Raw genomic sequence first — 25,212 nt, 5'->3', positions numbered from 1 at the left:
ATAGCTTAGGAAAGGTTACGTTCAATGATGCGCCATGCAGACGCTGATAATAATATCGCTTAAAAATCGATTTACATTAGATGTATACGTGTAATACGCGTGAACGCGGAAATGATCGATACCTTATTATTATAACGACATCGTTCCTTATCACGTTTCGTAGCCTCGCTCGTACGACTTTGAAAAATTGCAAAGATACACACGTATCTAATTCTTAACGAAAGGGATTGCACGTGATCGACAACGTTGTCACGGCAAATTTAACAAGAAGATAGATGTTAACGTGCTCTGTCAATCGTGAATCATTCATTCACGGATCATGAATCACAGACGAGCCAATAATTTTGCAAACTAATGAATCGAACAAAATGACACGCCACAAGGTGCGAAGTCGACTTTTACTTAGATTCGTAGTGGATTTTCGAGGTTATTTCAATCGCTCGAGAAGGTCGGAAGGATTATTAAGTCGAAAAGGATTTCTAAATGTAGATTTTCCATGGATTTTCGATGCATATAAAATTTTCTCTCAGAGACAAGACATCCATTAATAAAAGGACACTCACCAAGATGCGACAACAATTGCAAGGACTCTGAAACAATAAGAAAAACGAATGAAATTAATAGCCGTTCCTGCGTAAATATACAGCCGTTCGTAGAGAATAACGAGCTGCAGCTATTTATAAAAAAAAAAAAAAAAAAAAAAAAAAAAGATAAGTCGACACTTATCTTGTCCCTTTCAGGCATTCTCGCAACTTCAAATTCTATTCTGGCATAAAAGAGATGGCAACGTGAATATACCAAGCACTCATCGATGGAGACCGATTATATACTTCGACGAAAGGATTCTAAGGACGCCGTCGAAATCAGAGCACAGTCGAAAATGGAGGTAAGGGGAATTAGTATATGCGTCACAAGTCCGTCGGTCTAAAAGCAATGGAATCGCCTTTCTAAATGCTCGGGATTATTTTCAAGCCGTGACCTGGCTTCTGAGTTTATATTTGAATGCGCGAGAAGTACTTTGAAGAGGGCCGATACCTACCCAGATACGTCTTCAATATCCTCAGCCGTAAATGCGCGCGTAAATTTAAACCGAGTCTATACTCGTACCACGCTCGAAAATGTAATATGTATATCGTTCAATTGTTATCGATATGACGAGTTACAGCTGAAGCTCGAATGCCTAAAAATTTTCACTTGAAAATGTGATCTACCATCAAAACTTATAACTCGATCTTACGCTGATTTATGGAATATAAACAGTCGAACGTAAGCGAAGGAAGAAGTTCATCAAGACGTAGGCGTTCGAAACTCGATAAAATCTATTTCGATTCGGATAAAATCTAGAATGTACGTGTACACGTTTAAAATCAAGTTAAACAAATTATGATTTAGAAATTATTGCTTTCTATACACAACGAGAAGTAGTATTATTATTTACGTAATGCTGCTTTTCATTGTATAACGTTACAACTTTATTTATCTCAACTCCACGGGGGGCAATTTAACACAAAAGGAGTTTACGTAACACAAAGGTTCAATGGTTCTGTTCGCTGCCCACGGTTTTTCATTTGAATAATAGGAGTTCACATTCAATGACAATTGAATCAAATAACGATGCACGATCACGAGCGGTTCAATTAAGATTGATCGTCGTGCATGGAGCAATTTTGGGCAAGAGGATTCGCATGATCCTATATCCGTTATAGAATAATTTTTTAATTAACATTTACTCGTCGAAAAGATACGACAGAGGAATATGATTCTAAATTTTGCTCGTTATATTTAAATTTAATGGATATTCCGATAGATTTCATCAATATTTGATGTTTAATATTTAATTTGAAAACATGTGGGATGTTATTTATTCTCGGAATTGAAACACTGCCAGATAAGAGGCGAAAGAAAACAAACGTTTAACTACAATTTTGATAATTATCATTGATTTACAAAAATTTTCACTACACCAACTGTATACTTTCCTATGAATTGTGTTTAATTAAAATTATAAAAATTTCCCAATTTTTTCTATAATCTGTGCCACGCAAATTTCATCAGAAAATGTTGCACGAATTTCAAAGAAACAAGTTCAAGATCTCGATTCTAGAATATAGCATGCAGACTACTAAATCATGTTATTTTGTGCGGCCGTGTCACGCGCCAACTCTGCTTTTTCGGTAGACGAAATTTAGACCAGACAGAGGTGGATAAACCCGGTTCCAACAATTTTTCGCGACACCAGCAACGACGACATCGATGACGACGGAACAAATAGTCGCCAAGTATAAATGCCAGCAAACATAAAGGCTGCGGTCGTACTTTTAATGACGTAGCTATTTCAGCTTTGATTTCATCCAGATGATTTTGCATAGAGCTCGTTTATTTTATCGTACAAAGTAGACCGCGCAAACGAGATCACCTAAATATTTCCATCGTTTTCCATCAATTGTGAAAATCGCTTGCGATCTACAGGATATTATAACAATTTTCAATTGGATGGAGAGTTTTTGAAGATCTCCTCTGTCTTTTTCATTTTTTCTTTTTTTTTTTTTTCTTTCTTCGAATTAAACTTTACATTAACATTTTCTTATTTTTAAGAACAAGCTCTGAAGATTTCAGCGACTCGTGGCAATCCTTAGCAAAACTTAAGTTAGAAATTGAAGAGCATTACAAATATCGTTTGGCGTATATATTTATACATGTGTATATGTATATATATATATGTGTGTGCGTGTGTGTGTGTCTATATGTACACATAAGTCACAAATAGTACTCTATTCAAAATCGTATAAACTGAACGTCGTGTTCCGTTTGGTTTGCCAAGGACTCGGAGTCGGACGCGGATGTGCTTCATATATATTTCGGACTAGTCATGTGCAGTTTCACGCGCAACATCTAGAGATGCAATACATTAATTAACTTCTATTTAATTTATCGTGCACTTGAATTATCTCCGCTCATAAATCAGGCCGCAACAAAGGAAATTTGAACTTGGAGTTTTATGATATTTTCACATCGTCTTCCGATATATGCGCGTACTTGTTGCCAACAACGTACTTACTCGAGATTTCTTGTTATTTCAAAGGGAAATATGTTTGAACGTGTAACTGAAGCCGTCGGAGAATCAAAGAATTATGGCAACAAACGCTGACAGTTTTAGTATCGTTTTACTGGCAAAAGAAATCTTTTTATAACCTAAGTTCAATTTGCTAGCAAATGCTAGTCCTAAAACTGTTTATTGTTTTTTATATCCATGGCTTCCTTTTTACTTTGTAAAATAAACGGATTATTAATTAAATCAAATGTCTGTATAACCTCTCATAAAGAGCGTTTCTAATAACGCTGATCACAATTGTAAATATTTTATAATAATGTTCATTTAACTTAATTACATTTCGTAATTGAGTTACAATAATTTATTTACCTTGATTGGCCACGTCGATTATTTCGTTTCTTTTAACTCTTTCAACGATGTTACATTAAACAAATGCATCACAGGGATACTTGCACATACTTGAAATAAAGTATAGTTAATAAAACATAGTTACATGTTGCTTTTAATGAAGTAGACTATACATACAACAGTAGGTAAAATAAAACTAGATGCACGTTCTTAATCTCTTATTGTTAGTAAGTTTACTGTCAATTAAATATGTTGTGCAATGTATGACCAAGTATGATATAGTAGAATGAATAAAAAGAAGATGAAAGTAGGCAATTAACAAAGTAATTAACAAAATAAATGCAATTTTATTCCAACAGACATTGTGGCATAGAAATTGTTATTTGAGGTTATGTAGGAGAATCTGACGTTTCTTTTGACAAGAAAATATTAATATTAAGTAAGTTGGTACATTTGCTATTAAATAAAGCATCTAACTTTGTTTAAAAAATTACATTGAGAAAAATCATCGATAAATTACATTTACAGCATGCAATTGATGCTTCATTGCAATGATGCTTTATTGTGCTCAACTGACGATAGCGCTTAAATATCACAAAATCTTCAAATATATCGAATTAAATAAATTTTGATAAATATTGAGGGTTAATTAACAGAAATTTTTTCTAATGCTTACGATACAGATGCAAAGTGTTAATGCGTTTAGTTAGAACACAACTTCGACTTCTTTTGTTAGCAAAACTTATTCTCAACTTTGAATGGAAAATTTATGTTGCATTAAACGAATGAAACGAAAACAAGACTATCGTATAAATTGCCGCATAAAATAAAATTTCAAATACAACTTTCTTCAATTTAGGTATGTACATAATTATCTTTCGGCATGCTGCATAAAACTGCGATAAAATAACAATAAACTGCGATAAAACACGTTTCTCCTTACGCTACAAATAACATAGAAAATTAATTAACTTAAATATATAATTACTTTTCATTGACGAGCTCTATAAAAAAAAAAAACATGGTAAAATGTTAAAGTTCATCGTGTATTATAATAAAGAAAATATTATCAACGACGTGAGATACAACGTTACAACTTTTAAGCACAGATGACAAACGTTTAACGTATATTTTGCAACGTTAGCCCTATTAAAAAAAAAAGTAGAAAAACAGTAGGAAAATTTTCAAACCATGAATACATTTTATACACTAAGCGTGTGATTATCACGTGTCGGCGTATTGCGTTTAGGAAGCAGCTGGCGGTAAACTAATGTTGATTGTTCCGTTGAACGAAAGGTTAACCGACAATTGAACTATTCTGTGTTACGTTGCCATCAAAAAGAATGATAATAACCGTTTCGATTGTAAGCTCCTTCTAATTAGTGCTTATGCTGAAAATTAACGAAGATACAGTTGTTTTTCTTTGACAAACATACAAACAAACGAACATCTAATTTAATTATGCAAATTTCGTTAATTAAATGGATGTACTTGTTAAATAAAATTTTATTTAATGGTTAACACGTACAAGTGTAAATGACATATTCTAAACAATTTTTGTGCCGGCCTGAAAGAAAGAAATGTTTTGTAAAATGTTAATTTCCTATTTATATTGGACACAGTATTTAAAGTAAGAAGTATTCAGAATTTGAATAATATAACATTTAATATTTAATGCGAAATCCAATAATAAAATCTGATCTTTCTATTGTATTATTTAATTAAATTGAAAAATTCGCATTATATAGTGACATCTGAGACAAAAGTAGAATAAATGTATGTGCATAGTGGCAAATCTATGCTGGGGGTTTAAAAGCTAATGAACCAAACAAATTTTAAACCAAAGCAAGTTTTTAAATTGTTTCTTATTTTTATAGTAATAATTCTAACATCGAATATTGTTATCACATTTAAATTATTAACTTGTAGAAATTAAATCAATTTATAACAATTAATGAATTGCTTTAGAAATTCCCTATTTCATCTGATCGGTTGCGCGCGCGATTTAATTTTTTTTTAGAACAAATCTTAGATCCAAGCAAATTTTTAAATTACTTGATATATATATTTATAGCAATTATTCTAAATAAACATCGAATATTATTATAACGTTTAGATTATTAATAATTGAATTAATAATTTATAATAATTAATCATTTCAGAAATACATAAATTCCCTATTTCATTTGGTCAATTGCGCGCGCAGTTTACTTGAGTTAGAAAAGCGCGGGAATGTCATTGCGCCATTTGCGGCGCGAAGAGTCATTGTACTGTCAGAAATCGTGATGTCGGGATGTTTAGTTTGTTTGAAGTGTATCTCATTAATCTCAGTATCTTTCATTATCATTTCGTAAGTACTTATACAGTTTTCCTAATTACTATATGTTTATTTAATCGTTATACTGTCAAACATTGTAATTGTAGCTATCATTGAACCGTCATGGCGTCAAACTACGTTTCAAAAATGCAGCAACAGTTCGTAACATTTTCATATCCCGTAAGTATTTATATACGATTATTAGCTCTTGTAACAATTACATCATTTATCATTTAATTGTTTATTATCATCATCATCATCATCAATTTTATATCAAAGTCATAAAGTTTATCGAAATCATCTTGTACTTTTCTTGTTGATCGTATATTGAATTATCGATAGAAAGTTTTGACATAAGTTAAGTACTAATACCAATCTCTATTTTCAGGAGGTGTTTGTGATCGCGCGCAATGCAATCGATAGAGTCAGTGTTCGCCGCGTAACGTCATTTTTAATATTTTTTTTAGAGCTTCCGTTAACAGTTATAAATTCAGTTAGAGTTTTAACGCGAAATCGGAATCAGTGTTTGTTCACCGATGATAATTTAAGGCTATAAGCCGAAAAGATACGACATATTGTCATTCAAGACGCAACTACAATAGTGGTATATCCGAAACATGGGAAGGTATTTTTCATTACTATTATTTTATTACTTTATTACTATTCCACCTCTATATTGAGTAAATCACAAATGTTTATTACTGTTGTGAACGATTAACATCGGTCGAAGTTTCTGAATTAGAAGATTTTGAATTAGAGTTACAAATGAACATTATTTTTAATTGATGATCGTGTCTGCTTTAATGTTTATAAGATAAAAATCGCGATTCTTTTCAAAAAATTTTACTTTTACTAAAATATCTTAAAGAATTAATTATTTAAATACTGCGTTTAATTTGAAGGTAAATCAGAAAGATGTTAATTTTTATTTAACTTCCTAGTATTGCAATTTATTATTATCATGTAGATTAAAAGTAATTGTTTTATTCTTATTCAGATTTCAAGATTTTCCCATCCCGCGTTGTAATTACTTTTTTAATTAGCGTTGCGTTGATAAGTAATCGCGATTTATTCATAAAATGCCCAGAATTCTTCCACAATGGAATTGTGGAAATATGTTCCAGTCTCTGCGGGTCCTAGATGGATATTAATTATATTAAAGATTATTAAATTTTTTGTAATCCGAGTTTGAATCATTCTGAGATCATTACAGAAAAAGATTCATCTAAGTGCCATATAAATATGGTGACACAGACCATCAGTTCCATCTCTTCTTTTCTTTTTCAACATTTCTTATTTCTCTTTAAAGTCTTTATTTTTTTAAAATATTGCTAAAAATATATTTGTTTGCTATTGATGAATATTCCCGATTTTCTCTAACAATATTCTATATTGTTATAAATTACCCGAATAAAAAATTTTATTAAGCTATAAATTTCACTAAATTATTTACAATGTAAATTTGTTTTGAGAATTATTCTTTGGGATCAAGAAGAAAGGAGGCTCATATATCATATAATATCTTATTTCTTTTTACTTAGGTTTTGTTTGAGTTAAGTCTGTAGATTTTTATATAGGTATTTGTATAAAGAAACCTTTAGATTTTCAAAGAAAAGAAAATACATATTTAATTCTTATATATCATATAGACAAGGTGCTATAGGTAGAGACCATTAGTATATTTAGCCATTTGTATAGCTATGGTTTAAGAGAACTTATCAACTTTAAGTAAATAGCTTAATATAGATTTTTAGTTGGTTGGAGTACTTTCTTCTGTAAACTCATTTATCATTTTAATATCGCTTACGATATTACCGACTCAAGGTAGAATGAATGTAGTCGATATTGAAGAATTGTTCACATCTGATTTCCATTCTCACCGCTAGGTGGTGCAGTGATCTTATTTCACGTTGTGTAGATAACATTAAATGTGATATTAACGATAACCGATAAAAGGAAAAATCAAGAGAGATCTGTGAAAAAATATTAAGCGATACTTGCGCCACTAGTGAAGTATAGAGCAAATTAATATTATTATTAGCCTTACCGACTCAGTAGGACGCACGATTGCAACGCCAGTGGTTGGGATTAGAATCAAATATGAACATAAATTCCAAATGATTCAGAAAGAATCGTACTATGGACCGGGAATATTAAATTACTAGTTGAAAGAGGAGATCTTGAAGATATTCTTCTTAGAACTCGGCTTGAATTAACTCTAAGTATTTCCTTCGAATTAATTTGCAAACTTGATTTACTGTAAACAATATGTATTATGAATTGTTCAACGCACGATCATTTTATTTCGATAAAATTCGCAGAAATCCTGAAAAACATTAAAAATAGTCACTTTTTTAAATTTGAAATAATTGTCAATTTTTAAAACTTATTTGCGAATTAATTTGTATTTCGAAAAACAAGCTACGTAGTTTTTTCAAATTCAAAAATTATATAACTCATCGTCAATGTGATAATAAAGATTAAATTCGCTCACATCCGCTAATTTTGCCGATTTTAATCGTCGTATTAAATACCACTTACAGAGATACGATTTTAAATCTTGTTAAGCGATAATTTTCTTTTTTTTTTTTTTTTATACTGAACATGTTTTCAAATCTGTAAATTTTAGGAAAAAAGTTAGATTGTTCAATTTTGTCTAATGATCAAAACAAAGATAAGAATGAAAATTACTAAGAATTGTTAAGTGCTTGCAGAATTATTCTGCTTGTTGTTATTACAAATCAACGAATTATTTACGAACAGTGATACACACGAACATAAAGAGTCCTTTTGAATACTTGGTAAATAATCTGCAACAAATGACATAACGCGAACAATGGCAAAATAATATTGTATTTTCAGTTGAGTAACTTTTCTTTGCCACCTTGTAAAACACGAAACAGCACTTAAAAACGAAGAGTTATAAGATATCCGTATGTAGATAAACGTATAAACGTATTTCGTCAGTTTTCTCAAATTCCCAATGCTTTTCGTTGCATAACACATATTCCACAGGATAGTACATTACATATTTCTTACATTCAATAAGAAATTGGTAGAACTCCGGTTTGTGGTTTATAAACGTCTCGTTCTGTCTTGCAAGTATAAATAAATTTTCATTCAGAAATAAAAAAAAAAAAAAATGTCAAAAGAGAATTTTTCACCGCACGCACTCGTTTCATTATAATTAAGAATAATTAAGAATAAATGTTTCGAAAAGAATTGGAGGAAAAAAAAAGAATACTCGAAACGTTAAATGGCAAGATTGACGAGAGAGATACGTGATAAATTTTCCTCCCGTGCCTCCTCTCTGTTTATGCCTTCGATACCGGTGACAAATAAAATCGCCACCTATTCGTTTGGAATTATATAAAAGAATCATTTCGCGATTTATCAAACACGTATGTTACTTAAAGCATTAGCTTTCCATTATTATTCAAAACAACGAGTACCTTCTATTCTCAGATATTCCACTTATCAACGTTCAAATACTTTGAACACACACGCCGGCTATTTGCCAGCGTTGTTAATAGTAATTATCGAGTATCAGAATACGTATGTATGCGTTTTTATTTTACGCGCCGACTATTTTTGCATTTCGTACGTACGTAAGTTGGTGGCGTATAATTTTCCAGCGGTTGTTTCTTCTTCCACGCGAAGGACAAACGTAAAAGAAAAAAAAAAATATTATCCTTACTTTTAAATTGGAGTTTTATTTCGCATCGCGAACGAATACAGAAAATTCCCGGCATTGAACGATTTATGGCAGCGTTTCGTAAAATATCACGCGCGCAACTGCAACGATAAATTATTAAACCATTTCAACGTATTTGCATTTTCATTTTCATTTATATATTCACGCTAATAGCCTCACGGTCGTGTAATCAGATTTTTTCCTATGTTTCCTTGGCAATGGTTGTTTCCTATAATTATGCCAACGAATATTTTAACATAATGGTCGAGCAAGCAGCTTTCGATTGCTGGTGCTGCTCCAAATTTCTTTCAGTTTATTTTTTTTTCTTTTTTTCTTTTTAGTACATTTTTTTTTTTTTTTTTTTTTTTGTGGGTTTTTTTCGGTTTTTTTTTTTTTTTTTTTTTTTTTTTTATATTTTTTTTTTTTTTTTTTTTTTTATGTCGGTTTTAATCGCGTTTGACTTATATTTTTGATTTCATTCGAATCCAGAGTATTCTTATGTCGGTTTTAATCGCGTTTGACTTATATTTTTGATTTCATTCGAATCCAGAGTAATACTGGTGTATTGTCTCGAGTTCCATAGCGTTCGTTATCTCTCTCCATTTATTTTTTCGACGTTTCACGAACAAACGAAGGAGAAATATCGAGCGGACAGACCGAGTAACTCATTATTGCAAATATAATCGTTTGTGACGTTCGTATTTCGTCACCGAGTGATTCAACTTGATCGAAACGCAATTAAGGAATGCACCTACGAAAACAATCGTCACGTTGTCCGATGTTTCGTGCTGTTCGACGAGAAAAAAAAAAAGAAAAGAAACAATACTCGTCGATAGATAAGTACCGAGAAATAAAGAAAGAATTTGAATGATTAATTTTTAATCGTATTACTCGGTAGACGAGTAATTAGTGGAAATATTGGACGTGATGTGAAATTCTCTGACTTCGAATCACCTTTAGTTTTTTCACTACTGTACCGTGATTGTGTACGACGCAACAATATATTGTAACAGTCCAGGCTGAGTTAAACGTTGGAGGAATTACTCACATGATGCGACAAACTAGCATATCTGGTATCGCATCTGCTGTTAAAGGGACTAGTTTTTTCTGTTTTTTTTTTTTTTTTTTTTTTTTTTTTTATTTTCCATAACAAGAAACGTTTCAATGTCTCGCGAGCCTTGAGCCATTAAAAAAGAGGCTCGTGTAGTCGAGCAAGTTAGAAAAATTGTTTTTAATGCTAGAACTTGGCCAAAATGGTCAAAATTTATAATTTGTGGCCAAAGTTTGTAATTAGAAATTTCGTAGAAAACAGCGCATTTTCGGAGAATATAAATGTATAAATTCTTTCGTAAAATATATAGATAAAAGTTTGTGCAACGTTATTGCTACCATAAAGATTCTCTATTTTTTCACATTAATGTTTCTGTGATGGAAATTTTATGCTTTGAGTAGTCGTGGCGTTAAACCTGTCTTGATAAACAAAATTCTTAACAGCGAAATAGAATCTTTGACTTTGGAGTTCCTTCCAAAGAAATATATCAGAAAAGAAATAGTGAAATAGTCTTGTACTGTGAAATAAAGTAAAATAAAAAAAATGTAAAATAATATAAAAAATATAATAATATATAATAAAATATAAAATATAATATACAATATAATATATAATAAAATATAAAATATAATATACAATATAATATATAATATAATATATAATAAAATATAAAATATAATATACAATATAATATATAATAAAATATAAAAGAATATAAAATAAAAAAAGTGTCCTTCAGAAACTAACTGCTTATTATCCGTTATTTACCAAAATAAAGAGTTCAGTTCTAACTATTGTAATTGTTTTAAGCGACAAAAAAATCAGTTCTTCGTTTTAACAGTCTGTCAATTTTACGGGTTGATAAATTTAAAAGAAAAAAAAAAAAGGTAATTTGGAAAAGTACCATGATCTCGGTTATATACATGTATGCGTTGCAGCCAAGTGACTTTCGTAATATTAATCATCCTGGATAATGATTACGTGTATATAAATCGGATTGAATACGAAAACAGATTAACCCCCATTACCGAAGAATTAAATAATCTTCATTACATATTCCTTGGTAGAGGCTAAACTGCATATACATTATGTGCAGAAACATGTGCTCGTTGCGATCGTGTATATAGCGTGTATATCGTTTATGATAATATGTAATAATACGAAACGTGTAATACACGTGTAATACGCATTCATACACAGGTAAAACAAAAGTTTTAGTTCATCTATCCGGTGGTATTACGCGTATTATACGAATCATTATCATGAAAAATTTCGTTAACAGTAGTTGTAGTAAGAAACGATTATCATGAATTAAATTGAAAGTTTGAAACTGTATCTGTATCTGAAATTGTGCGTAGAAGTATTTAGTATAATATTTAGTATAAGTGTATACATGTCTCGCAAAGTGATCATAGACGGACAATCTTTAGACACAAAACTACCAAAATATCGTAAATTGATTACTGTCAACACTATATTAAATATTTTATATATATTAAATTACATAAATATTTAATATTGTATATATATATATTAAATATATAAATATTTAATATTTTATGTATTTATATTAAGTATATAAATATTTAATATTTTATATATATATATTAAATACATAAATATTTAATATTGTATATATATATTAAATATATAAATATTTAATATTTTATATATTTATGTTAAGTATATAAATATTTAATATTTTATATATATATATATTAAATACATAAATATTTTATACCTTATATATATATATTAAATACTTAATATTTAATTTTACCTTATATATTATTATATTATTATATTTTATTATTATATTTTACCTTATATATATATTAAAGACGTAAATATTTAATATTTTATATATTTATATTAAGTATATAAATATTTAATATTTTATATATATTAAATGCATAAATATTTAATATCTTATATATATATTAAATACATAAATATTAAATATTTTACATATATATTAAATATTTTATATTAAACATATTTTAAATACATTATCATCATGAAATGATATTTTTACAAATTTATTACCCACAATATAGACAATATCAAATCTTTATCAAGTCAATATCAATTCTCATTGTCAGTGTCAGTGGAAATTATTCTTTATTACTTATATCGTGTGCAATATATTACCTATCAAGTTTCTACTAAATGTAAGGCTAAGACAGTGAACGTCTCGTCAGTATTGTGCACAGTCTCGAGAGTAGTAATTTCGAATTTTACCCAACACAATCGTCAGCACAATTGTGTCCGAAAATTGTCCCAAAGATTGTCGATGAAATTCCAGAATCTACATTACAACGTGTACACGTAAAAGTTTCCTCCTGCGATATTTTCGCAATCCGTTTAATTCTTCCTCGGTTAATTATTCCGAATTTTTAACGATCTCGCGAGATCTCGAGTTTGGCCAATCGAAAAAAAAAAAAAAACTCGAGAGAATAAATACACACAAACAGAGAGAGATACACACGAACGTGTATTAATCGCCGTTCACTCGTGGAACTGGACTAGTCGACCCTGGACCAAATGTGTGTATGGCAAATATATAGCCCTTCACGAATTCTCGAATGAAAACGGCTCGAATGTGGCACGTAAGAAATGTCTCTGCCCCCTCTGTACAGACAGTGAGTAAAAGTAAGATATAAAAAAAAGAAAAAAAGAAAGAAAAACTTACGCGAATGCGCAATCTCTTCCGACGTATCGTAAATTTATCAGCGTGGAAGACAGACGAGATACAAAAGGAGAATTTTCTTCTTATATCGATCAACCTTTCCCTTTATATCGATAAAAGGGGAAAGACAGATCGGCATCTAAAGTCCATGATTTCGAGGCAAAGTGCGTCCAATAAAATTTGCCAGATAAGATTTCTTTCGCGTGGAATTCTCGTTTTTAGAAAAATTGAAAAGGCGGATAAAAGCGCGCCGCGCAAGAGAAATATCGATCACCTTGCTCGATCAATCAAGAACAATACCTGTCGATTTCACGTTGATAAATAAATTCGCTTTCGAGCGATTACACGGTCCACGAATGCATGTTTATTTCGCAATCGCACGATACTGATTTCACGCCCGTTGTTTCCTTTTTGTTTGTTCGATGTTTTATTTTTTTTATTTCTTCAGTCTTCGATTTTGAGGTGTTTCTTTAAAAATTCTGGTCAACTATTAATTTTTGAGGGGTATTATTTGTTGCTGTGAATTACAGTTTGAAGATCGTTTCTAAAATCGGGCAATGTAATTCGTAGATGGCTATACTACTGACTTTTTTAAATTCTCAGTTGGATTAAAGTAAAAAGAAAAAAAAATATAGAAGAACTTTGTAATACATGTCTGGAGCACGCTAGCCTTTATTCATACATTTTACAAAAAAAGAAAAAAAAATCATTCAAATCTCTAAAAATAAACTGTTTTACACTTGTAAAGCATCACGCCTTTATTCATGCACTTTATAAAAAAAAGAAAATAATTATTCAAATCTCTAAAAATACATCGTCTTACACCTATAATGTGTCTAACGCAAGCACACCTTTATTCATACATTTTACAAAAAAAAAAAAAAAAAAAAAAAAAAACAGAATCATTCAAATCTCCCAAAAATACACCGTTTTGCAACTATAAAATATCTAAATTAAAAAATTGCAAATCTTCCAACAATTTCCAGTGTTAACCCACTTGCGCTGGCGACTGATTGCGGACCATAACGAGTGACCAGAACCGTATAAAATAAATTCGTCGCTTTCTTCTCGAGCTCATCGGTACGATATGTCAGTTGGGTAGAAATTCTTGAGAAGTAATAAATTTATCATTTGTCTTTAAGATATATTATTAATATATTAAAACTGAGAAAACATTACAATTTTGGAGCAAAGAATTCTCGACGTGCGTAGCACATTATTCCAGCGCAAGAGGTTAAAACGAGGTACCGAAGCCTCTACGAAAATTAACTTTGCAGAGAATCATTCGCAGATCCTCATCCGCGTAAATATCCGGTGATCCGATGATAATTTCATAATATGTACACGCACATATGTGCAAGTTGTACCGCAATGATTTGCAGCAACGCGTGTGAGGTCATTCGTGATCATACGAGGCTAGGTTTCTTCCGAAGTGACAAATTAGTCGGTTCTAGGTTGGCTGTGACTAAGCACAAACGCGTAGAGATACGCGTTAACAGTGTGAGCTAGGTCTAGATTACATCTAGACAGGTGCGCATTGTTTCCAGGTACGATCAATAGAAATAAGTCGGCTATCGTCGATAACACGATCCTCTGTTATTATTACATCGATCGAAATTGGGCATGGCTCCACGCAGAGATGCAATTTTCGCCTTCGACGTAATTTTCAATGATGAACGTCGCCGCCTAATTACGTCACTGAATCACAAAACGCCCAAATTTGGAAACGTTCGAGTCGGATTTAAATTATTCATAAAGAAAATGACATGAATATATAATAATCATACTATAAACGTAATGTAAATCATCAACGCGACATAACGAATTAAAAATGATAAAAAATTGAAAATAATAAAATTAAAAAATAATAAAATCGATGTAACAAAAATATACACACGTGTAATTGGTTCCGTTTGAGTTTAAATCCAACAATGGCGATTGAAATTTAAATTGTAGATTAAGTCCGTTTCAAACGTACATGAGTTAGTCTGTCGTTCGGTATAGATATTGGTTAATCCCGAAGTAAAACCAGTTGTAACTAGATTTTATATAACTGGATCGATTAAATCTTATATTACCATTGGATTTTTCTTCCGACTGAATTTCTCAAGCGCGTTTGCTCGCTGTCGTTGATTGTTTTCTTTTCTTTTTTTTTTCTTTTTATGGAATTTTCGAACAAAAGCTATAAATTCAAACTTCGCCAGACAGTTGGTATTTTTATAGAAGAATAAAGATCGCCGGTTTCAAGGCGATCGCAAAGTGGGAGTGTGGAACTTCCTAATTCCATATATTACAGAGAGAGAGAGAGAGAGAGAGACTAACGTGGCTCGGCTAGAAGTAAATCGACCTTGATTTGAAATAGTAACCTGGACAGTAGGAGACACAGCTAGATGAAAGTACGATAACTCTGAAGCTGAAAAGACGCGGAGCGAGTGCGTTCCTTATGTAATATCAATTGCAACGCGATAGAAATTTATGTAAAGCAGAGAGGCGAACTTTACTCGTCAAAAACTTTACTCACCGGTGTCATTATCGTGCCCTTGAATTCCATCTCCCACATCCTCGGTGGCCGTGGAAAGAGCTGAAACCAAGACAAACAAGATCGTTCTGCATTCTCGTCTTTTTTTTTCTTTCTTTCTTTCTTTCTTTCTTTCTTTCTTTCTTTCCTTCTTTTTTTTTTCCTCTTAACGTTCCTCAACCGTTAATTATTAATGCACACCGCGTTATAAACATACGGGCCCTAGAAAGTAATCGTGCAACCTTCTATGCTTCGCGAGTAAATGTCGGCCTTTGATGTTGCCAGCTGCTGCTCGCTGCCAAACAACGCTTGTTTGTTCAATCGTTATTTACTTATTTATTTATTTATGTAGAAAATTCGAAGATCAGCGACGTGCCTGACAGTTTTAACAGTTCGATATAATTCATTCGTAAGCAAAATTCCGACATGCGGCTCGACTTTGCGCGAAAATTAAACTGATCAGAAAGATCGGTGAAATTAGTCAGTAGATTGTTCAAAAGTCTTACGCTAGTAAGCAATAGCTAAATGACAATGGAAGAAGCAATAATACTACATGTATTATTAATAGCACAACAAAAGGATTAGTAAAGTAGCAAAAAGAAAAAAAAAGTAAGAAGCAATGAATTAAACTATGATATGTAGTTAATAAGCCTAAAAAATTTTCCAAATGCAATTTTAATTGTAAAAACAAACGATCAAATACGTATTTATTAAAATATACAATATTTAGTGATACTAGTATACAAACGTATACAATCAGGCTTTTTCTGAAATCGAATGGACATGTTAGTTCAACGTTTGAATTTGTTGGTCTTCTAATATATATATATATATATGCATATAGTATCTAGTATCTAGTATACAATATATATATATATATATATATAGTGTTTAGTATATTAGTGTATATATAGTATCTAGTATATAGTATCTAGTATACTATATATATAGTGTTTAGTATATAGTGTATATATAGTATCTAGTATACAATATATATAGTGTTTAGTATATAGTGTATATATAGTATCTAGTATACAATATATATAGTGTTTAGTATATAGTGTATATATAGTATCTAGTATACAATATATACAGTGTTATAGTATATAGTTTATATTTAGTATCTAGTATATAATATATATAGTGTTTAGTATATAGTGTATATATAGTATCTAATATATAGTATATATATATATATATATATAGCATTTAGAATATAGTATATATATGGTAGGCCAAAAAATGTCTTCCCACCTATTTTCCTTTAATAAAATATCGAAATATTAAAGAAAAACTAATTTTATTATATAAATATATATAATAGAAAAGTTGCGGATTTTGAAGATGCAAAGTTGCAGATTTCGTCCACCCTGTAATAGGATATATACGCTCCAGAGACAATTATTCTTTCAAGATTCCAAGTGTCGTGTTATCCATCACATAATCGTCTTACCGAAAGACATCACTACGTGGCCCTCACCTCGTGGCCAGATCCTTGACGAACAATATTCTCTATCGTTAGACAATGCAACGTCGGATTGCTTCCCCTTTCTCTTTAATTCTGCATATTCATGCGAAAGTCTCGTGACAGATACATAGGTACATAGGTCTCATGACTGAAGGTATGAACTTGAACGACATTTGTTAGCCCTGCTTGTCGTTAGTTCTACGAGTCCCTGATCATAAAGTACGAAGGCATACTCACGAAGGGGCTCTTTCTTAGGAAAAATCCCAGTCGACGCTAGCGTTAAGAATTATTGACAATAACACCTTATCGTACGACGTCTAACTGATTATTATAAGCGCAGATAAAAGGAAATCTGTTTTTCATTATTTTTTTTCAAACGCTTTCTTATTATCCGCTCGCATTGTCAAGCTCTGCTTGCGTCACGTTATTCTACATCGTACGTTGTTCTAATCGCCCTGCAGAAAATTCTAACAGAAACATGTCTGCTCGCGTTGTCACACTCCGCTTGCGTCACGTTATTTCGCATCGCATACATTGTTCCTGCGTTCAAAAAATTCTGAACAGAAAACGTGAAATACGTACGACTGGTTTTTCCACTCGGACGTGTAACACAACCAAGCACGACCGAGCGCAAACAAACGAACACTGGCTGAAACTCGACGACGTTTCGCTTGTCCGCGTGGCCATTCTCAAAACATTCTTGAATCGTACTTTGTACGCGTCAAAACTCGACTCAGGCGACTCACTTCGTGTTGGTGGGGATTTTTCATTTTGTAATCAACATTTTTCACAGGTCTAGTTGTCCAGAGGCACTAATTACACAGACGTAGATTACACAGGCGTGATTATGTACATACATTCCGAAAGTTGATTGAATAATAAGCGGAGTAGCGGCATGGATCAACAAAAATTCGATTTACGTAGGAACTGTTGCGCAATAATTTATTATATAACTATTTAACGTTGACAGACTTGTGAGAAATTGAACAAGAAATTGTAGACGGTAGATTTCTATTAATAGTTAATAGTTTATCCTTCACTATTATATTTATAATTATATTAATATCTAATAATTTATTTACATTTAATAATTAATCAGTTAAAATTTATCTTGCTATTATTTTAATTGCTATTTATTGTGAAGTAGTTTTAAGTAACTCAAAAGAATCGCAAAATTGCGAAATTTTACAAAATTCACCTTGATAATTACCATTTATTTTAAAATAATTTTATAGTTTTTTTTTTTTTTTTTTAAATTTTCACTGTTAATGATATTAGTTGAATTGTCCGACGTGTTCGAACGATTTTAAGACAAATCAAATCAAGTCAAATGTGACCTTTGACCTGTTCACATCCACGAGCGGATCTTTCGATTTCCATTTAGAGAGCCGCATGCCATCCAACGTCGATAAACGATTAATTCCGCAACGAACCGAACGAGGTGCAATTAATTTGTTCTTCCCGTCAAAAAAGCCTTCAGCGCGATCAATGACACGTGAACGTGCAACATTAAAATGGCTACTGGCTAGTACAACGGAGACCGGAAAAGAAAGAAAAAACAGATACAGAGAACGTCGACCGCACACTAAGAAGTTACGCTGATTCTCATTCAACGGGAATAAACTTTATGACAAGCTTACTGTTCAGGAAGTGAACAGTACCGGAAAATAAATCTATAGCTACGCAAGGCCGGCCAATTGGTGTCTCTCGATGTCGCTCGTTTTATCATTCCACTGTACGCGAATCTTTTGCTACGAACAAAAAGAATTGAGAAGGCAGTGAGAATGCCACGATATTAAAATACGCTAATTGTAATAAATATAATGTAATATAGGGTAGCGAAAGTTTTTTTTTTTCTTTTTTTTAATCCCTTACGCTGGCAACTGGTTCGCGGACCATAACGAGTGACCGTATACGATAATTCGTCGCTTTCTTTTCCTTTTGAACTTGTCGGTATGATATCACTGGTTAGAAATGATTAAAAAGTAATAAGCTTAAGTGTTTGTACTTGAAACTGAGAAAATATTGCAATTTTGGGGCAAAAGATTTTTGACATCCAGCGCAAAAGGTTAATAAAACATCGAAGTATGAGGAAAAATTAATTTTATTAATTTTAAATTAAATCCAAGTTCGAACAGGATTTTTTTCGTTGTTTTGAAAATTGTTAATTGAAACTATTATTTTCAATGTATAATAAAAAAAATTGCGGATTTATTTTAGTATAATATACTGAGAGTATTAGCTATTTTCTAAAAGATAGATGCAAGAATTTTAATCACGATGACTTGTGAATTCATTAACTTGCGTGTTACCATTCTTTTTTTTCTCAGCAATCTGAGAAACTTCTCGGAGAAAGTAGATTTCTAGTTTAGCGGTTTTTTCCAATTTTAGCTATTCTACTATTATAATTTCTTTCTTTTTTTAAGTAACATTTTCGATTCACCTCGAGTGACCTATTTTAGTAATGAAAATTTACCTAAACTTCTTATCGATTGATCAAACGAAAATGAAATCTGACAATTTGACTAATTGTGTCACGTAACGTAATGACCAATTAAATTACCGGTAACAGTGATCGCTATTGTCGCATCTAGAGGCAACGTTATGTCAATCAAAGACGAGTCGGACTCGTCAGCTCGATTTGAATCACGAAATATTTGCGCAACCTGCAACAAACTATCAGTATCAACAGAATGAAATACGTTTCATTTCATCGATTACCCGAGATTCTCGATGGAATCGCTCATTCGGTTCGAAGTCGCGAGACGGAAACGCAATTCTCAATAGGAATCACAAGCCCCAACCGGAATTCGAAGATTGTTACTCAAGGATAATTATAATTGTAGGTTACTATGTTTACGTTACGCCGCGATTACCACGTGCGGTTTCCACACGCTTATCTCTCTTTCTCTCTCTCTCTCTCTCTTATTATTCACAAATATTCCGAAATAACTTTCAACGTCGGCCGAATCATCACGATTACGGTCCCTGGGGGAAATACACTGCTCACAAAAAATTGGGGGATACTTCAAACTGAATACGAGGCGATAAAAAAAGAAGCATTTGATTTTTTTTTTTTTATTAACCTCTTGCCACGTACGTCGAGAATTTTTTGTCCCAAAATTGTAATATTTTCTCAGTTTCTAAGTATATTTAAGTAAAACAAATATAGGCGAAACAACTAATAAATTTATTACTTCTCAATAATTTTAATTCATATAGTGATATACCGACATGTTCAAAAAGCAAAGCGACGAATTAATGTGTACGGTTTGGTCGCTCGTTATGGTCCGCAATCAGTTAACCAGCGCAAGTGATTAAGGATACCTATATAAATAATGTCGTTTCCTGACGCTGTAGAAAATTTTATTTTATTTAAAAGTTAATACAGCTTTAATCTGTAATATAATTTACCAATAGACGCACTAAATGTCAATGTATTTAACTAGAATATAGGTTATATTAGGCATAACATAGATTATGTTACAACATATTATATATTATATATTATAGCATAATATGTTATAATAAGTAAAATTATATATTTAAGTAAAGCAAAATAGGCAAAACAAATAATAGATTTATTGCTTCTCAATAATTTCTATCCAGCGAGTTCAAAAAGAAGCGACGAATTATTGTATAAGGATCGGTCGCTCGTTATGGTCCGCAATCAGTTAACCAGCGCAAGTGGTTAAGGATATCTACAAGTAATGTCGTTTTCTGACGCTGTAGAAAATTTTATTTTATTTAAAAGTTAATACAGCTTTAATCTGTAATATAATTTACCAATAGACACACTAAATGTCAATGTATGTATAACTAGAATATAGGTTATATTAGGCATAACATAAATTATGTTACAACATATTATAAATTATATATTACAGCACAACACGTTATAATAAGTAAAATTATACATCTAAGTGAAACAAAATAGGCAAAACAAATAATAGATTTATTATTTCTTAATAATTTCTATCCAGCAATATCATACCGACAAGTTCAAAAAGTAATCGACGAATTGTTGTGTACGGTGTTTGGTCGCTCGTTATGGTCCGCAATCAGTTAACCAGCGCAAGTGGTTAAACAAGAGCATCAGAAAAGCAAACGACAAGTCCAACAAAGTTGTTCTTGTTTAATAAAGAAAAGTACGACAAAAAAAAAAAAAAAAAAGAAGGATCAAATGCTTCTTTTTTCGTTCTATCGCTTCATAATCACTTTGAAATGTCCCCTAATTTTTGCGAGCAGTGTGTTTCGCTCGTGCATAAAGCACTATCTCCCGTGACGTCAATACCACGTTCTCCTTTGCATCATTATCCAATAAACGATATCCGTTGGATCGAAACGAGTGTTTACCACCCGAGCCAAACCCGAACACCGAACAAGATCGATTATAAATATTGATGACAGCCTCGGTTTAATGCGAGTATCATTAAAAAAAAAAGTCATGCGCGGCTGCACGCGAGTCGTTTGCAACGTGGAAACAGAAAAAACGAAAATCGCGACACAAGGTGTTCGTCTCACGTGCGCACACTTTGAACCTCGAAGCCGGAAAATATTCCTTTCATCATTCAAATTTCGGAACAGATGGAATAATCGATTTACGAATGAAATAACGAGGGTACGTCGTATGTGTAATTCACCTTTTAACGAGAAGGACAACCTTGAACACGATTCGAAAACAATTGCGATACTTAGCGGGCGGCGTGCATAAGAACGAGCCGAGCGTATCATCAATTTTACGTCACGTAACGATGATGGAACAATCTCGCTGTGCTCCTAAACACGTTACGCTTGCGAATGTATTCGAGTTCTCGAATTTTCGAATTCTGTCTTTCCCCGCAAGACGAAAAAACGAAGAGGAAACCGTGAAACTGTTATCTAAAAATGTGTCGTACGTATGTGTGCACAATTTGTACAGAGGGAGATTAACAGGACGTGAAGCGCGCGCGAACGCAGCGCAAGATCGCTTTTATCGCTTTTCATAATAAATTTTCAAGCGAGCATGCAGCATCGCTTGTCACGTGAAAGGAGAGGGCAAACATCGGCACAGAAACATCGTAAAAGCGTAAGAATATTCTCTTATCTCCTTTCGAATAGCGCTACGCGTTCCATTGAAAGTTGACGCTCAACGTTATAATACGAAACGAAATTTTCGCCTTGGAAATAGCTTCGCGAAAGAGAGAAAGAGAGAGAGAGAGAGAGAGAGTCCAGCTTTTTGCAAATGTATTGTCTGTGCGAATGGATTTCGTCGTTTCTGAAATTTCATTAGTAGGAACGTCATAATTATGTTAGAGGGTTTGAAACAAATCTGGATACAAATCTAAAAATATTTAAACAGTCGATCATCCGTCGTTTATACCTCTCGCCATTTTTAACTCTTATATAATTATACTCGTCAACACGTTGTGGGCTGTCATTAACGCATAAACGTAATTAAATAGCAATCCTTCATTGAAAAAAGAGAAAAAAAAAAAAAGAAAAAAATCAAATTCCAACGATGGACCGACCTTTAGAGATTCGAATGATTTCTCGTAAATCATGTCCAGCGTAAACAATAGCCTGCGTTCTTCAACTTTTTACCATAAATAAAGCTTTCCCTGTTTCTTGTATTTTTTATTTCAACCGATACGTATGAATTTCGTGCTTTAATCATCTAGTCAGACGCGAAAGAGGAGAAAAAACAGTAGCTAAGAAGAACGTCGACGATTCTCGATTTTTTTCTCGCATTTCTCGATGAGAATTTGAGATAAATCGATGGAAAATGATTGCGAAGTGAAATGTCGGCGTGTCACGACGATTAACAGGTTGAGGCCGCGGTGTGCTGGATAAATTTTATCAACTTAATCACGATAACCGTGATAGTGAAATTTCGAAACGTTTTATATAACGCGCATTGTTAGGCGACACCGCGCGTAAAAATGATCTACGAGCGATAGCTCGTTCCGCTCGACGTCGAAAATCGTCGACGCGGATGCAAAAGGCCATGCCTGTCACCTTCAGGTGAATTCTTGGTGCAGGCTGTCCCTCATGCTTGTTCTTGAACCTTCGAAACGACGACAGTTTTCAATTGAATGATCGCGCTGATACTTTATTACGCGCGTACACACAGCGGCGTACAGTTCATTGCAGCGATCCCCCACGTTCAACCTATATTTCCTCTGTTCACTCGTCCATAACTCGCGAGATAACTAGTTTCGATGATAATAATTTAACTCGTAACTCGAATGGCGGAGAGACGTTCAAAGAGGAGAAACACAACAAAGCCGCGTTTGATACGACTGATCGTTGCGTGTCAAAGGAGAAAAGCGTTCGCCGAAAAGTTGTTCATCGTTCGCCGGTGATGTCGATTGCTTGCGCAAAGATCGGCGAGACAAGAGAAAGATTGGGCAAACTGGATAAAAAAAAAAAGAAAAGAAAAGAAAAGAAAGAAGAAAAAAGGAATAACTTGTACGATGTGCAAAAGTAAGATAAAAAGAAGGTTGTAATAGCAGGTTGTAGAAAAAAAAAAAAAGAAAAAAGCAGAGAACACAAACGAACACGTCTCCGGTACTCCGCGTATGCATGTACGTATAGTACGTAGGAGCGGAGCGTACCGGTCGTGCCCCTGGAAAGGTCAGCCACGAGTTACACAAAAGATGGGCACAAACGAGAAAGCACTTTCTTTCCCACATGCGATCCACGTAGACACTCGAATGTGCAGTCACGCTGGACGTGAAAAATTGGTTGGTTGGTTGGTTGGCTGGTACGTACCGACTTCGGCATGCTGCACGGAGAATTCCAACATAGTAGGCTGGAAAAATCGGTAGGATGAATCGACCTGGACTATCGTCTGTTGGCGAACGACGGCGAGGGCACGATGATCGCACGGCAAGGACACATTAGATTCACCGACGAAACAACGACCTCTGTTACGCGCTTATGTTACGCGCCGATACGCGGCAGCGTGGAAACGTTGAAACGAACGCGGATATAGTATACTTGGAGAGACACTTCTCGAGCTGTCAATCGTTCGTTTGGAAGAAGATGGCGACGCGGGCTAATCGAGCGTTAGATCCTCAACAGTCGGCGAACTTCTCGCCTCCCCTCAGCGCGTGATTTCTCGGTTAGCTTCGAATTCGATGCAGTACGTTCCTCGATGATGTATGTCTCTTCCTCGATCGGAACGGTAGAAAAACATCCGCGAGGAGAACACGCGCGCACACACACACACACACACGCGCGCGTACGCACGGTACCGACACGCACACGGGACCGAGAGTACTCTCTTCTCCCGATCGGCTTACGTGTAACGTGTGTTTGTCTGTTTGTCTGTTTGTCTGTCTGTCTGTCTGTCCGTCTTTTTCTGCACTAGCACGCGACCACGCGCGCGCGAGTATTTACGCGTGAAAAGTAACGGGCAAGGTGATCGTGGGGAGTCTTTCTCTCGTTCGTTCGCCAAAGAGAGGCTCGGGCCGACCAGAGGGAGCGAGAAGGAAAGACTTTTCACCTTCGACGGACTTGCCTGGACTGACTTGAACCGAGAACGCTCCCGTTCCTGTTCCCGTTCCCTCGCCACTGATTTTCTCCCTCTTCCTACTTGCGTCTCTCCTCCTCTACACCGTCGCTCCTCTTCTACTTCTTCTTCTTCTTCTTCTTCTTCTTTCTCCTCTGTCGTATCCGCAGATTTCCTCCTCCTTTCCTTCCCTATTTTCACGTTTCTCTCGTAAAACGCACACACGCGTGCAACGTGTTTTCCTTTCCCGAGGGAATCGATCAACGCACCTGTTGCCGCCGCAGCACCGATCGCAACCGCGTCTGTCGAACCATGCTGAATGACACCAGCTCCGAGAAGCTCGTGCGCGCCAACCTCTCACTCACGGCCTTATATATACAGCAGTATATATATCGCTCGTCGAGACGAACGCCGTGTTTTTCGATTAGATTCTTATCGCGGAATGAAATGTGCAGTAGCACAATGGGACGATACGATATATAAGTGTTTATCGTTCATCATCGTCTTCTTTTTCTTCTTTTTCCTCTTTCTTCTTCTTTCTTTTTTTTTTTTCTTTTTTTTTTTTTCCTTTCCTCTCGGT

At 33.5% G+C, this 25,212-nt stretch overlaps 1 protein-coding gene and 1 long non-coding RNA gene across 4 annotated transcripts in view; one reads left to right on the top strand and one right to left on the bottom strand.

The window, feature by feature from the left end:
• The window catches only part of LOC122527957, a 47,246-nt gene extending 22,074 nt beyond the window's left edge, over positions 1 to 25,172 (bottom strand). Inside the window, exons 1-3 of one of the 3 annotated variants that reach the window (XM_043652585.1) lie at positions 23,891 to 25,172; positions 15,673 to 15,732; positions 564 to 590 (exon numbers count right to left, since the gene is read on the bottom strand). In XM_043652585.1, coding sequence (XP_043508520.1) covers positions 564 to 590; positions 15,673 to 15,732; positions 23,891 to 23,924 — 121 coding nt within the window. In that variant the 5' untranslated portion in view covers positions 23,925 to 25,172. Of the gene's footprint in view, positions 1 to 563; positions 591 to 15,672; positions 15,733 to 17,122; positions 17,148 to 23,890 lie in introns of those variants that run through there. The other 2 variants (XM_043652586.1, XM_043652588.1) reach the window with 2 other exon arrangements.
• On the top strand, positions 4,013 to 6,539 carry LOC122527960. The gene is made up of 4 exons (XR_006306464.1): positions 4,013 to 4,259; positions 5,563 to 5,750; positions 5,825 to 5,897; positions 6,106 to 6,539. It is a non-coding gene; the product is annotated as an uncharacterized LOC122527960 (long non-coding RNA).
• Positions 25,173 to 25,212: the final 40 nt, after the last annotated feature.

Source organism: Frieseomelitta varia, unplaced genomic scaffold, assembly GCF_011392965.1.
Source record: "Frieseomelitta varia isolate USP_RPSP 00005682 unplaced genomic scaffold, Fvar_1.2 scaffold_240, whole genome shotgun sequence".
Lineage (NCBI taxonomy): Eukaryota > Metazoa > Arthropoda > Insecta > Hymenoptera > Apidae > Frieseomelitta > Frieseomelitta varia.
This window is presented reverse-complemented; position numbering and strand designations above follow the sequence as displayed.